The sequence below is a fragment of the Pyrus communis genome, chromosome 12 (genome assembly GCF_963583255.1).
Source record: "Pyrus communis chromosome 12, drPyrComm1.1, whole genome shotgun sequence".
NCBI classification, from domain to species: domain Eukaryota; kingdom Viridiplantae; phylum Streptophyta; class Magnoliopsida; order Rosales; family Rosaceae; genus Pyrus; species Pyrus communis.
In genome coordinates this window covers 22,595,913-22,610,703 of record NC_084814.1, presented here as the reverse complement: position 1 = coordinate 22,610,703, position 14,791 = coordinate 22,595,913, and the positions used below count along the sequence as shown (strand labels likewise).

General features: G+C 42.2%; 2 protein-coding genes and 1 pseudogene across 2 annotated transcripts; 1 reads left to right on the top strand and 2 right to left on the bottom strand.

Moving 5' to 3' along the window:
- Positions 1-750: 750 nt before the first annotated feature.
- Positions 751-4,740, bottom strand: LOC137709682 (pentatricopeptide repeat-containing protein At1g74850, chloroplastic-like; annotated as a pseudogene).
- Positions 4,741-5,496: 756 nt separating this feature from the next.
- LOC137711665 (uncharacterized) lies at positions 5,497-8,523 on the top strand. The gene is made up of 4 exons (XM_068450921.1): positions 5,497-5,616; positions 5,734-5,910; positions 6,255-7,478; positions 8,316-8,523. Exons 1-4 carry the CDS (start codon positions 5,602-5,604, stop codon positions 8,349-8,351), a joined length of 1,452 nt encoding a protein of 483 aa, XP_068307022.1. The 5' UTR covers positions 5,497-5,601; the 3' UTR covers positions 8,352-8,523.
- A 2,204-nt stretch (positions 8,524-10,727) lies between these two features.
- On the bottom strand, positions 10,728-13,765 carry LOC137710507 (TORTIFOLIA1-like protein 3). Its single transcript, XM_068449548.1, has 4 exons — positions 12,821-13,765; positions 12,600-12,708; positions 11,884-12,473; positions 10,728-11,649 (listed from the first exon to the last, which is right to left on the bottom strand). Exons 1-4 carry the CDS (start codon positions 13,601-13,603, stop codon positions 11,248-11,250), a joined length of 1,884 nt encoding a protein of 627 aa, XP_068305649.1. The 5' UTR covers positions 13,604-13,765; the 3' UTR covers positions 10,728-11,247.
- Positions 13,766-14,791: the final 1,026 nt, after the last annotated feature.

The following is a 14,791-nucleotide window of genomic DNA, read 5'->3' as shown; positions in this document are numbered from 1 at the left end:
TGTATTTTCAATGGATGAGATTGAGATAATTCTCTAATCCAACGAACGGTTTATAATTGATGAAATCTAACTTTATTAGAATTTGAACTTTTCTAGGTTGAAAGGTTCATAAAAAAAAATTTAAAATAACACGTCCAAAAATCAACTTACGAGAAGTTAACACATAAAAAAAAATAAAAAATCAAAGTTATTGCATAATCAAATTACTATATAAATATATATATATATATATATAACCTCATATAAAGCTAATAGCGCCTCATTATGAGACATTCTTTTATAAAGCCTGAAAAATTCCTCAAAACTCTAAAATAGATTATATCCACCACTTTTCTAACCGCACATAGAGCCCCACACCATGGGACGCTCTAATGCCTTGGAGGTTCACCTGAAAGCTGGCCTAAATGGTTGAGAACACTAGCTAGGGTAAAGAGCGGTGGCTGCAGTGGGCTGAAAGGTTCCTGGGTCTAGCTTTTTCTTTGCCAGATTTGGTTATATATTTTGAAAACAGAAGACAAAATATTGGTCTAATTGAATTAATAGTTCCCATGGTGATAAAGTAGTTAGAAAATGGCCCTTGTGGTGAAAAAACTAGGACCTATGGTAAAGTCCGTTAGAATTTATGTCCAAAATTTTACCTCGAAAATAGTAATACATCAAATTTCGGAGAGAACTTTCAGCCCGGTACATCAAGTGCCACTAAAAAAAAAAAAAAAATTCCAAACCAATTATAATATGACAAATGTTGTACTGTACCGTGTTTGCAGCACGCTAAATGTTTTTTTCCAAATTTTGCAATATTAATCAGAAATATACTGCGTCTAATTGGTACTTAAGCTTTTGAAGGTCGTTTATATTGTGAAGTGTGAACTAGAACAGTCTCTTAACTTGTGTCCAAAGATTTCCTCGACGCAAAATTCTAGTGTACATTTACACATGAAAAAGAATAACCTACGCCTACAAAAACACAATTCTCGCCGCTTGAGGTCTTACACGGGTAATCCAAGGACCAAAACTGAATTCGCATCAAAAACTGTAAACAACGTTTAACTGACCTTTTTCGCGGTGAGGACCGAAAATCATTCTCCGTCAAACTGAAACTGAAACTCTAAGAAATCAAACGGTGAACTTATCGTGAAGCAGCATTCCCGTCGTTCTGATTTGGGAAAAAAGTTGGTAAAACATTCAAAACCTGTTAGCTGATGATGAGTATATCGAGTGTGTATTTAAACCGGGCTTGTCAAAAGCTCTGTTCTTGTCCTAGTTCTTTCATCCGAACTGGCATCATTATACCGTCCACTATTGACAGCACTGGAGGATGTCTTTGTTCCTGGAGGAGGAAACGGAGAGTTACTTAACGTGGTTATATTATTCCTTTCGGACCCCTCCGTGGATGGTTCAATGCTTGATAGAATCCGCTTGAGCTGAGGGCGCTGGCAGAGTATTCGACCATTGTTCCATTTTGGGAAAGAAAAGGATGCCGGCATATTATCCTGCAGAAATGTATAGGCAGCCTTTGCAATCGGTAGTTCTTGTGATATGGAACTTTTCTCCATCTTCCCTCGTCTGATCAAATAAAAAACACTTCACCTGTAGTCAGACAAGGTGAAGTATGCATTACCAATGACAAAGTTACAAAAACCCTGAATTCGATTTGTAATTCCTAAATATAGCCTTTCACGTTTTTTTATTCTCACCTACCTAGACCATATAAATCCTAGCCAACCCAGACCATATAATCCCTAAGCAAGTTTTGATCAAGTAGGCTTTTAGAAGACGAACATCAGAAAAGAAATTGCACAAAGGAAAGAGCAGCTTACACTACGACGACAGTTGCAAGATGGGGTAGATCCTCGCCATTGAGGAACATCTCATGCATATTGTTTAGCCAAACTGACATTGCTGTATACGCACCACCTTGCCACATCCTGCAAAATGGTCAACGTCAAGACTGAAATAAAGCTAAGTAAGAGAAAGAACATGGCTAGAAAGAGAAATTCTCCAATCCTGTGCACATCAACAGACGCCACAAGTTTATTTTTACGAAAAAGTTCAGGAAAAAGCCCCCGCAGTGTTGCTTCATTAAGAACTCTCACAGCTCTCTGTTTCTGACCCAGCCACCAAAGTGCTTCCAGTAGAGTGTTGTAGAACCTCATTCCCAACCAGCATCCCTCAGACTTTAATTTGTCAAAAACATATTCTACCATCTGCCAGTTAGAGTCATCATCGTAGTCTCCCTTGATCATCTGCCCAATCACTTGATGAATATTTGATTGCCTGTTTGTAAGCATCTCATTCAGCAACTCATAGGCATCATCCCACCTGAAAGCAAGGAGCCTAAACGGTAAGACATCACAAGATAAACAAACAAACTTTGTTTCTGTAAAAGTTTCAAAATCCCATGGACCAACGATACTTATGCAAGCTTCAAAAGCAATCCAAGTAGAATTGATTTGAAAATCTCCAGTGAACGGTTGCTAAAGGCTATAAGATTAACAATGTAGTGAATGGAGAATGACAGGTTGAGCTTTAAGGTTGCAGAGGCCATACTGCACATATTTATTGCCAGTCCTCTTAGTTGTAAGATTCTGGGACAGAGAATGTAAAGGATGTATTGTCTGAAGCAGTGCAAGCTACTAATATATCATGGATTCTTTAATAATTAAGAACTTAGGAAGACTGATTTTTCGATACTAACCTAACATAGATTAAGAACTTAAGACTGGTAGGTTAGTTACTGAAATTCAGTAATCCGAAATCCCTTACTGCCACTTCTTTTAGCAAATACATATCTTATCCATTAGCTTAAAATGGATGGTTTAATTTAACAAACGAAAGCAAATTATTGTGAAACTATTGCGTGAATACTGACCTGTCACTCCTCGCATAAACAGCAAGCATCATGCAGTAGCACATGACACTGGGTAATATTCCTGAGGCTTTAATCTCTTGGAAATGCTCCTCACACTCATTAAAAAGACCTGCAACGCAGTAAACGCTTAAAACTGCCTCAAGGGTCCACTCATCGGGTTCGCATCTTGTCTTTTCCATCTCAACATATGCCTTGATAGCTTCTTCAAATTGACCTCCTTGCCTAAAAGCTTCTATCATGCCATTGACTGTATGGACATTCCTGGCAACACCAGCCAAGCCCGTTATCAACAAGACTGCTTCAGTCTCCCTGTATAATCCGCCTCTTGCAAATGCATGTATCAGCAAGTTGTAGCTTTCAACTGATGGTTTGCTTCCCACTTCATTCATTATGTTGAAGGCTACAAGAGCTTCGTCATACAATGCCGCTTGCCCATATGCTTCAATAACCCCTGTATAGACCTTGGTACGAGGCACTATTCCATTTTCGTGCATGTGAAGTAAAATTTTCTTGGAATCCTCATGGAGTCCTCCCTTTCCACAAGCATATATCAACCCTTCGTACGTCTCCATATTGGGCTCGATTTTCTCCTCCACCATATCATGAAACAAAGTCACTACCTCCTTAAAATACCCACCCGCCCCAAACACTTGTATGAGAATGTTATACGTAGCTGCATCTGGCACTATATTGCTCACTTTCATCTCAAGAAAAAGCTCCCGAACATCATCATACCTTCCATGACTCCCGTACAGATTCAACAAAATACTATAAGTGGCGGCATTTGGCATACACCCCGCTGCCTGCATCTGCCTAAACTCACCCATTGACTCTCTAATCGACCCCAATTGTGCATATGCCTCTAGTAACACATTATACGACGTAATATCAGGCAAATTCCCTCCAGCTTCCATCTCTTTAAGAAGCTCCGAGACTCTCTCGAGCTTGTCCAATTTACCAAAAGTTTCAACAAGGTAACGATACGTGGTTATATCCGGAACAATCCCACCCTCATTCATAGTCCTGAACACCATCTCCGCCTCATCACCTAACCCTCTACCAGCACAAGCACTAAGCAAAGTATTGTAAGTAACAAGGTCCGGCTGTATTCCTTCGTGCCGCATTTCGGCAAACAATCCTAACAACCCTTCCCAATCCAACCCACCTCTTGCACAAGCATTGAGCACAGTATTATAAGTCAAAATACTCGGCGAAACCTTATCCTTCTTCATTCTATCAAGAAATTCAAGGGAGGTTTGGTACTGACCGTTACGCCCGTAGGCATTGATCAAGGCGGTGTAGCTGAAGACGCTGCGGACCACGCCCTAGCTAGGCATTTCGTCGAACACCTCGGCGCTCTTATCCAGCAGCCCCTCGCGGCCGAGCAAGCTGATCATTATCGTGTATATGTGCTCGTTCGGGTTGCACCATATCTGGCGCTGCATATACTTGAAGAGGCGGAGCGACCGCTGCCAATCGCCGCGCGCGGCGAACTCCTTGAACACCAAAGCGAAATCGTTCAGCGACAGCTTGTTCTTGAAAATGTCGAGGCACCGAGCGATGCTGCCGCGCGGAGGTAGGCTGCTGAGCTTGTTGATTAGGGTTTCGACGTCGTAGCTGTACTTCCCCTTCTCCACCGTCACCGACGGGTTCCCGAGGATGAGATCCTTCGGCTTCGCCCCGGCAGAGAACGCCAGACGACGGTCGCCGGAGAGGAAGTTATGGCGGACGGATAAGAATCTCCGGTGCACGGACGAGTCCGGGGCCTTGATGACGACGGTGAGCTGGTGGGACTTGGGGTTAATTATGGAGACTGAGGTGGATATAGGCGAAGAGCTGGAAATGGAGAGCGTGGGGGAGAAGGACATTTCGGTAATTAAGCTCGCATGAGCTTTCGGAGCTTCGGATTGGATTTTCTCTGTGAATTTTCTCGAGAAAGTTACAGGAGACAGCAGAAGAGGAGACCGGGCGGGAAGGACTGAGCTTGAAGAAGGACACGTGGAACTGGTTGTGCATAATAGGGGGAAGAAAGCGGGAAGAGTTAGTGGGTCGTGTCAAATTTAAACGAGTTCTGTCGCACCACGCATTTCAAAGCGCTCCCTTTCCAGAAGAGAAATTTTTAAAATTTATAAATGATGAAATATATATATTAAAAAGTTAATAATTTTAAAAAATAAATTTACTTTACTTTTAAAAATATAAAAAGTATTCAATTGTGACAGCACGATCTTTGATAAACGGTTACTATGCATTGATCTTCAGATCCCCAGTGAGGGGGTCCCGAAAAAATCTAAATCCGTATATCATCCGTATTCCCGTCACAATAAAAAATTTCTCTACACCAAACCCAAATGCCTGTCATTCAGCCACGTGTCCGCTCTCAACGTTTGTGCCTACTAGACGTCCACGTCACCACTAGTGGGACCGAAACCATGGCGCGGGACCCACAAACTACAAGGGTCGCAACTGAAAATTGCGACTAAAAAAACCGCACCGAATATGCGCCGGGTCAGGGGTCGTGGCAAACACCGCAATTCAAGGAGGGTAACGAGGGCAAATCGGTAATATGGTAAAGACATTCAGTTCGTAACAGACAGCTGCTGCGAAGTGAGGGGGCAAACAGAAAAACTTCCGCGTCTTCTTCTTCTTCTTCCTTCTTTTTACTCAGGACTCGCAAACGACTTCGTTTTAAGCCAGTGGCGGCGTCGGGATTGTATGCATTGACGGAAATGGGCGAGTCCGAGGTTGTAATTTCGGAACTAACTACCTTTTCTTTTTTTGGTTCTATGATCTTGTATGCGATTGGTTTGGTGTCGGATTTCGTTTGATTTATGTCTGTTGGGTTCTGGGTTTTGTATCAGAAATTGACGGCGCTGAAGAAGGCGTACGCCGAGATAATCCTCGACAAGGCGAAAGAGGCGGCGTCGCGAATTGTGGTGTCGGAGAGGAAAGCTCTGCGGTTTCAGGGGGAGCTCTTTTCGGCGAAAGACGAGGCCTTTCGGATGCTTCTCAGGCTCAAACAAATGTTGGATTCCAAGGTAACATGTTTTGTCTCAAATGGGGACTATGGGATTGCTTATTTTTGGTCTGTTTGGATGTCGGGTTTGACCGTGCTTGATTTTCTGTTGATCGAGTAATGTGGATTTGCAGTTGGGATTGGTCAAAGTTGTGTTTTGTGAAGTGAGTTAGTGTGAATTGTTGTCTGGTTAAGGTTGTGTTTTTTCTCAACAACATATGATCAGTTGTTGTTTGATGAAGGATTAGATTTCTTGTTATATTTTGTTTTCATTTGAAAGGGGATTTCTTGGAGAAAAAGACATGCTTGTTGTTAATTTACTGATGAAATTAATCGAGGGGGTGATTGATTTCGCCGTGTGTTCAGGATGACGAGGCAAAGACGATGTCTTTGAGTCAACAAGAAAAGATTGACGAACTCGAAGCCCAGCTGCAGGAAGCTGAGGATATAGTGAAGGAGCTTAGGGAAGAGTTGAGTGAAGTGCAGGCTCAACTGGAGAAGGCGAGAAGTAATCCAAGACAGTTGGATGAGCAAAATTTAGAGGGTAATACTGCTGCTCGAGGGTCAATAACATCGCAATTGAATTCAGTTTCGAATGGGACGTATGATTCTCTTAAGGATAATTACTGTGCTTGTAATCCTGATTTCGCCTCGCTAGTAATGAGAGGTAAACAGCCTGAGTTATACAGAAATGGATGCACTCAGAGAATTCGTGCATTTGAAAGAAGCCTGTTGGATGAAAAATTCTCTCTTTCCGTACTTGTTGATGATGGGAAGAATGGAACATTCATCAGAGGAGATGATGAACATCTGCATAAAACCCCTGAACCGAATGGTGATAATGCAAATGGGGTGGAGGAGAACCCAAAACTGAAAGTGAGGCAGGCAGATGGTAGCCATATTCAAGCACCTGCCTTTAAGTCCTTCCAGAAGAAGAGAAAGAGAGCAGCTAGATTTAGGAGAAGCAAAGCTCCCTCATGCAGGTATCTTGATCCTCATCAGTCGATGGAAATGCGCCAAGTATCTGATTTCTCGTGCTCTAGAACTTCTGCTTCCTCACTCAATAGCAGTGTTCTCACAGATAATGCTTCAAAGAAGTCTGAAGATGAAATTCAAAAAGTCACATCATCCATTTCGATCCCAAAACTGCCCTTGGAGACAACTGAAATGAGTACACAGTCCGAATGTGCTAATGTTACTGAAAATGATAGTGGTCAGAAGGCAACAATGTTTGTTGAAGAATCCAGATTGACCGGGCAGGAATGTGTCTCTGCCGAGAGTCTGGTGGTTCTGTCATGCAAAAGAGATGTTGAGAAAGATTATCCGTTACATAAGTCAAATACGAAAGTATCCAATTTAGATGATGGCACTGCTAGTCAACCTGAAAACAATAAGTTTCTCAAATATACATTCTGCAGAAAGCGCAAGAAGGACACGCTAAACAACCCTGAAAGCGAGTCCCTTCTTGACAATAACACTTTGGAAAGGAAGACAATCGAGGAACAAAATGGTTCTCTAGAGCCACAGACGTCAAGCTTGTTGCTCAAATCATCTCGGGACAGTCGACGACTAGCACAGGTTGCTCGTCAGGTAGGGATAATCATAATATTAGTGTTTACTTCTTGTCATGTGTGTTTTTTTTCATGCATGTGTGCTAGTAAAGTTATGCAAGATCCAATTGTCGATGCTGAATACTGAGAAGGTCAATCTGAGTGCTTGCCTAGTTTGTCTTCTGTTCTTCCCGAAAAGATTTAGTATGCCTGTGTTACCCTGAAAAATATTGTGAATTAGAGCCGAACTCAAGCTGGTTCGATGTTGAATGCTGTGTGGCGTTGCCATATCAATATCCTGGAATAAGATGCCAATGACCGTAGTTGTGTAATATCATCGGTCAACTTGTTCACATCCCCAAAAGTGCTCTCGTATATGCACCTTGTTTTAGAGATCAACCTATATGTGTTAAAAAGATTCAAAATATTCACCAAGAGATTAATATCTTTTCATTAATGATCAATTTCCATGTCGAATCTCCTATAAGTTTTCTTTGTCATGATTTTCCGATGCTCGAAGATCATCTTCTAGTGCATCACACTTGTCCGTCTTGTTTGTTTGTTTCACTGACGTTTCAGATGCCTCGAAGAGATTTGCCTCCGACTTTTTTTGGATCTCCAATGGCATTGTCCTTATCTAGTCGTCCACCCTTTATTTCACCTTGTTAGGTTGCCTACATGACTTTCACCATGTTTTCGGTTTATCCCTAATCTTCTCAAAGTTGATAAATGCTCAGCCTGAGGTTTTCTTTGTTTAGTAGACGGCGTAAACGGTCTGAGGATCTTGTAGCCTTGAATAATTTACTTGTTTTGAAATTGGATGAGAACATGGGAAGAATTTTACTTACTGATACCTCCTGCATTTTCTGTTGCACAGCTTATATCTTTGTCGGAGAAGAAGTGGTGGCAATAGAGATATCGATGGACTTTGCATACCAACGGCGAGGATTTTGACGTCGAGTTAGAAACAAAACCAGATCATCTTCCTCTGCAACAAAGACTTAGAAGAATGGATAGAAAGATCCATTGTCGAGGAACAAGTGTAGATTCCTGAGTTAGTAGTAACATTTACCATATATATATAATTGAAGGTAAAATCATTGGTTTTTTTTTTTATATATATAATTGGGATTTACCTCCTTTCTTAATCATTTTGGTAATTAGATTTTGGAAATTACTCATTTGCTATGCATCCACAATGAAACGGTGGCTTACTAACCCGAGCAGCTTAGGACATACATAATTCACCTATGCATCAAACGGTTGTCAACAGACTATAGCACTTTTACAAAACCTTTGAGGCTTTTTATGTTGGAAGCACTTCTGTTCATAAGCGTTTCAGCTAGAAGTGTTTTTATTCTAAACACATAGCAATTTAAAAAGCTCGGATTTTCCAAAGAAAGATCATAAGGTGCTTCTCCTAAAATCACTTTCACAATGCATAAAGATTTATATTTTTTCAATTAAATATAGTCAAAAGCATTTTTTATTATCATAAAACACTTTTAGTCGTTCCAAAGCCAATTCCAAACAAACCCTTAACCAGTAGGACGAGGAGCTTGCGCGCCTCGCACTCACGCGCAGACGATACCAAAACTAGCGGAGGGCGAGAGATGGGGATAGTAAGCAAGGCAGGGGATTGGGCATTCAAGGCGTTCACGGCGGGGCTCGGCGTCACCACCTTATACCTCGCCGCCACTTTCTCCGCCAATGTCCACAAAGGCCTCGCCTGGCACAAAGCTCAATCGGTAACTCTTAACACCCCTCTCTCTCTCTCTCTCTCCAACTAGGTTTTGCTTTATGTTCTCAGTTTCTGTGATTTGTTATCAATGTGATCTTGTACGAAGCATGAAAGATCGTCCCTTTCTGTTTAAATTTTGTAGCCATTTTCGATAGTAAAAAGCTTTTGAACCCATTCACCCCGGCGCACCGGTAAACAATAGTTCTCCGCCTTCCTTTGTTCAGAATAGTGGCAATCCAATGTGAAAGACGGCGTAAATTAGAGAAAGGTTGGTTTGGAAATGCTTTTAAAGTGACTGAAAGCGTTTTCCAGAGCACATAACTGGTGCTTTTTGCATGAGACATTTAAGTATTTTTCCAAGATTCACTTGCATTTTTTTTGAGGATTGGTTCCGAAAACATTTTCACCAAAAGCGTTTTCAGCTATTTCAAAAGTAATTCCAAACGAGCTCTAAGTCAATACTAGTTTATGCGGTGAATTTTGTGTTGGTTGAAGTGCAATTGGTGTGACTGTTATCCCATTCCATTAACAAAATGGACAACTGCTTCTGCAATATAAGAAGCCAAGAATACCACAAACCTATTAGATTTGTACATCCTTTCGATTGAAATATGCGATAACGCCCCAATTTTCATGGAATAGATTTTCGGAGTTGTGTCCAGGTGCTTAAGATGCTCTTCAAATCCATCGAAGTGTTCTCTTCTCATCAAAACTGTGAAAACAATATTGTTGACAATATAAGGGCTTGTTCGGAATTGTATTTAAAATGACTGAAACCGCTTATAGAGAAAATGTTTTTGGGTTCCAAAAGCACTTAAAGTGCTTTCTGCAAGAAGCAATAAAGTGCTTCTCTAGAATTCACTTATAGAGAAAATGTTTTTGAGTTCTAAAAGCACTTAAAGTGCTTTCTGCAAGAAGCAATAAAGTGAAAAAACCAATTATAATCTTTTTAAGTTTATAATAATTATAACCAAAAGTCGAGATGAAAGTACCAAATACGCTTAATAACTAAAAAACTTTCTCATTTGCTCTTAGCCGTGAAAAAACTAGGAGTGCCACGGTAGGCACCGTCAAGCTTCACTTTTCTACAATTCTTGCATCGCCAAATTCCATCTGTCTTTCTCTTCCCTGCGTACTTGCCACAAAAGACACTTGGTCCTCATTTTGGGAAAAACCTCGTTTGAAGGGTATATTAATATTTTTATATCAATTTTTTTGTATAATTATAAAAGGTGGTTATAATTTTATTTTTTCAAAATTCCTTATTTCATGTGACTGAGTCTGTCAAGAATTGACCGGTTCATAGCATGGATCGAGATTCCATAACCGTCAGTAACCATTGAATCCGGTCCATGCTATGGGCCGACACATTCTAAAATTTTTTCATATACCTCCCCTTTTAAAGGCATAACATGATGTTGCAAATACTTTTAAACATGCCTAATTATTGCGTTGCTTTATTCGTCGATCAAACTGAATGGGTCGGGTCGGGTCGCACCCCAAAACAAACAGCCATTTCAAAAAGTAAAGAATTCATCTTCATCATCGCATCTTAAACTCTTTCAGAGCAAGTAATGATCAGTAAGAAAGCTACAACTTAAAAGGAATGAAGGCCCTGCACTACAAGAGATTTTTCAATGTACTGGGAACAGGGCTCGGTACACCAAGTGTCAAAACACCCGATATACCGGACCGTGTTCTCGGCTCTCTTACTCTACGACCCCTCTCTGTACACAATACATTCTCTGCACCAACCACCAAGAAAAATGGCGTTTGATGATATACCACTCCTTTGAAATCTTAATACAAATAACAAAGAGAGGTGCAGGGAATGAAGAGAACACAAAATATTCTTTTTCGTATCTTCGTTTCACCGCATGAAAGAATACTATCGCCGGTGATTTGGCGGAGGCTGCTAACCGAGAAGGCAATAACATAGCACAAACCTTCGGATTGCTTTGATCATATCGGCATCTAGTGATAGCAACCAGGCCAACGATCCAAACACTATGAAAATGACATCAGAAATGCGATGAAAATCTTGTAAGGTACCTCTGAATCCAACTCGCTAGTGACGTGTGGCATCTGATATACGCCTTGAGTCACTCCGAATCTCTGCCAAAGGGTTTACAACGAACCCACTCCTATCCTGGAGCTGAAACCTAAGGTTCTCCAATGCTTCAGCATTGCCACTGTCATCTGCTCTGTAGCGCATGGCTACCGCCGGTGCAATGCCCCTGGAATTAGGAAGCCCTGGCGTTGAGTACCTGCCTTCTGTTTTCCTCCAGAACTTGGAACTCCAAAAATCAGCACCAGGTAGCAGGCAACACGAGCTGCGGCGTGACTTGACTTTGGTCATCCTTCCACTTGACAAAGCCAAATCATATGAGATCCCATCCAGTGCTAGCTCTAGCCGTTGTACACGAGTCTCCAACGAACGCATTCCAGCTTGCGAGTTGCCCATGAATTTCTAATGTAGGAAGTGAAACGAAGAAAATGATTAGCAGCAGCCCTACATCAAAATGCACTACAAATTCACGGATGAGTACTAGCGTAATACATTAGTTTCGATTCAAGAGTTGATTATACTTCTTCTTTACAACGGAGTAAATCATAATATAGGCATATTTCGAGCTGCAATTATCCAGGAAAATAAAACAAATTACTATCGAGTAAACTCGATTTTCAAGCAGCGGAAACAAACCTGCACGAGATCAAGTAAACTGGACTGCTGCTTTTCAATCTGAAGAAGTTGATTGCGGATCCGGGATAAATCCTCGCATTCTCTGTGGTTCTTATGATTATCCACGGTAACATTACTGACAACAACGGTAGATTCTGTCCTCTCCTCATGATACGGAGCCACACGAGATGCTGACCTTGACCCACCAAATTTGTGCACTTTGTTATCAGAACTCCTATGGAACAAGGTACGTTTTGTGTTCCCATTGATCCTTCTTTCTGGGATATTCTCATCCATCTCCTTAAAACCGTCATCAAAGGCCCCAGCCGATGAGGGAGCGCCAAGCGCACTAATCTCAGCTTCCCAATCTGAAGGCTTCTTACGGTCTGGTTTCCCTAACGTCCCTGGATTCGCCTTCTTGTCCTTACTCTTCAAAGTACTTGTCTTCGTAGCAGTGGTAGCATAAGAACTCTCAGGCGGAGTTGATCTGCTAGCCGAGGTAGCTTTCTTCTTCAATTGAGTAGCTCCGGAACCAGGAGCATCGCTGTTTCTAGACCTAACCGGATGGCGTCCATCACCATCACTTGCATTCTCTGGATCCATCAAAGAACCTGAAACCAATATCGAAAAACAGAAGAACATCAAATAAAATCACTTCAAAGACTAGAAAACCTACTAATCCAATGAATTTACTTAAAACTAAGACCCATTAATCAATGATTCAAATCTAGTAATACCTTTGGAGGAAGCATTTGATCGCGGCGGTGGGGAAGCCTCGTCGGAGAGATCGGGAATCTTCTTCCAAGCCTCCATCATCTGATTCATAACCTCCCTAACACTCTTCACCTATCACACATAATTAAAAATCACCCACATTAACAATTAAACAAATTTAATTACGCTAAAAACTCGATAGTTAAATAAATTTATCAATTAAAACAAAAGAATTAAAATTTACTCTATCAAACTTCCGATTCTCGAACGTTCTCAAGGACCCAGCTTTGAACTCCGACAACGTGTCTCTCTCCACAACCGCCAGCTTGGCAAGCGCTTCCGCCGCGGCCTTCCTCGCGGCCCAGTCCTCGCTGCTCAGGAACCCGACGAGGCAAGGAACCAAGCTCCTCAAAGCCCCGTGACCCGACGCCCCGCCCGACGCGATCACCGACCCGATCAACGTCAGCACCGCCGGCTTCGCCTTATATCCGTCGCACTTTATCAGCTTCTCGAGCCTCGGTAGCAGCCTCGCCAGCTTCGTGGGTTCCGGGTCGGGCGCGGCGTCGATGCCCGACGCCAGGCAGAGGGCCGACCCGATCTGCGAGTTCGGGTCCTGCTCCGTGAAAAGCGCGTCGGTTAGCGGCTTCAGAAACGAGCCGAAAGAAGAGGGCTTGGTGACGTGGCAGGAGAGGGAAGCGACGGCGTTTTGGCAGGTGGATCGGACGGCGGAGTCCGGGTCGCGGAGCCGCTTGGTGATGCTGGTGAGCATTTTGGAGAGGTACGGGGACAGCGTGTCGCCGTGAGTTTCAGAGAGGACGGTGATGAGGTGGACGCATTGTCGGCGTACCGGAGACTTGTCGGAGGCGTCGGTGGACTGGATGCAAGAAAGAAAAACGGGTACGGATGTCGGTTCGAGGGTCCGGGCGATGGATTGGAGCTCGGAAGCTGCAAGCGAATGAGTGTCACGGTCGGAGAGCTTATTCAGGCAGGTGAAGACCCGGTGCTTGAGGTTCTGGGCGGGAGGCATTGTAGATAGAGCGGTTTTGGTGGAGTCGGGTCGAGTTTACGAGTCCGGCGGCGGAGCTTCCGGAATCTCCAGCAGCATTGCCGGAGGAGCTGACGGTGGTTCGGTCGGTGTGTGTTTAGAGAGAAAGGTGGTTCGAGGCTCTGTGCTTTTAAACCGAAAGAGAAGAGGAGTCGGTGTACGGAACTTTTGACGCGGGTAATCGCTACGGTGTCGTTTCGGTTAGGGAGGCAGTCGTTATTCGTTAATTACCAGTTTTTCACTTCACTCAAGGATGTTTAGTCATTAAACATTGCTGGATTACCGAATCACCCTTGATTATGTTTACTTGGAACATGGGAATCGAATCGAGAAGTTAAGAATATAGGAATGCACTTGACTATATTTCCGAATCAATCTAATATTTAATTTTGCGATCGGGTATTAGATTACATATTGTATTGTGAGGGTTTTATTTTTTTTATTTATCCAGCATTCTGTTTTTCGAAGAAGTCATAATTATAGAGGACCAAAAACGAGAATGCAATCGATTATATCTCCAAATTAATCTAATACCTGATTCAGAGATTGAAATTTAGATTATGAATTGTATTGTGAGCCTCATTTATTTATTTATCCGACATTTTATTTTTCGGAGAAATCATGAACGTAAAAGACAAAGAATGAGAATGCAATCGATTATATCTCTGAGTCAATCTGGCATTTAAATCGAAGATCGAATATTAGATTACAAATTGTATACGCGCATTAAAACATTAATACTAGCGTCTCAGTTAATAAAATACCATTCAAAACGGGTAAACATGTCACGAGCTTGTAGCCCGAAATTCAAGATTGTATGAGGATGAGTACACTGTACACGTGAGCCAGACATTGGTGTTAGATGCTGATTGGTCCAATTGGGGAACTTTTAAGAATGGGAGGGATTTCAGGTGGAAGGACCACGGTGGTCCGGGAGACGGGGAGAGGTAAATTTGGAGACAAGAGAGCACGTGACTAATTATAACACCGGGTGTAGATGGCGGGTTCATTTTGGACCTAGCATTAAGGTGGTCACGTGATATTTGCCGGGGTTAATTATGCCAAAGTTACTGTGCACTGCCGACAATTTTTACTGTTAAAAAATGATAACTGCTTGAAGCGAATTTTCTGGTAGTGCATCCGATTCAACTAAATCATAACGGAGTGCAT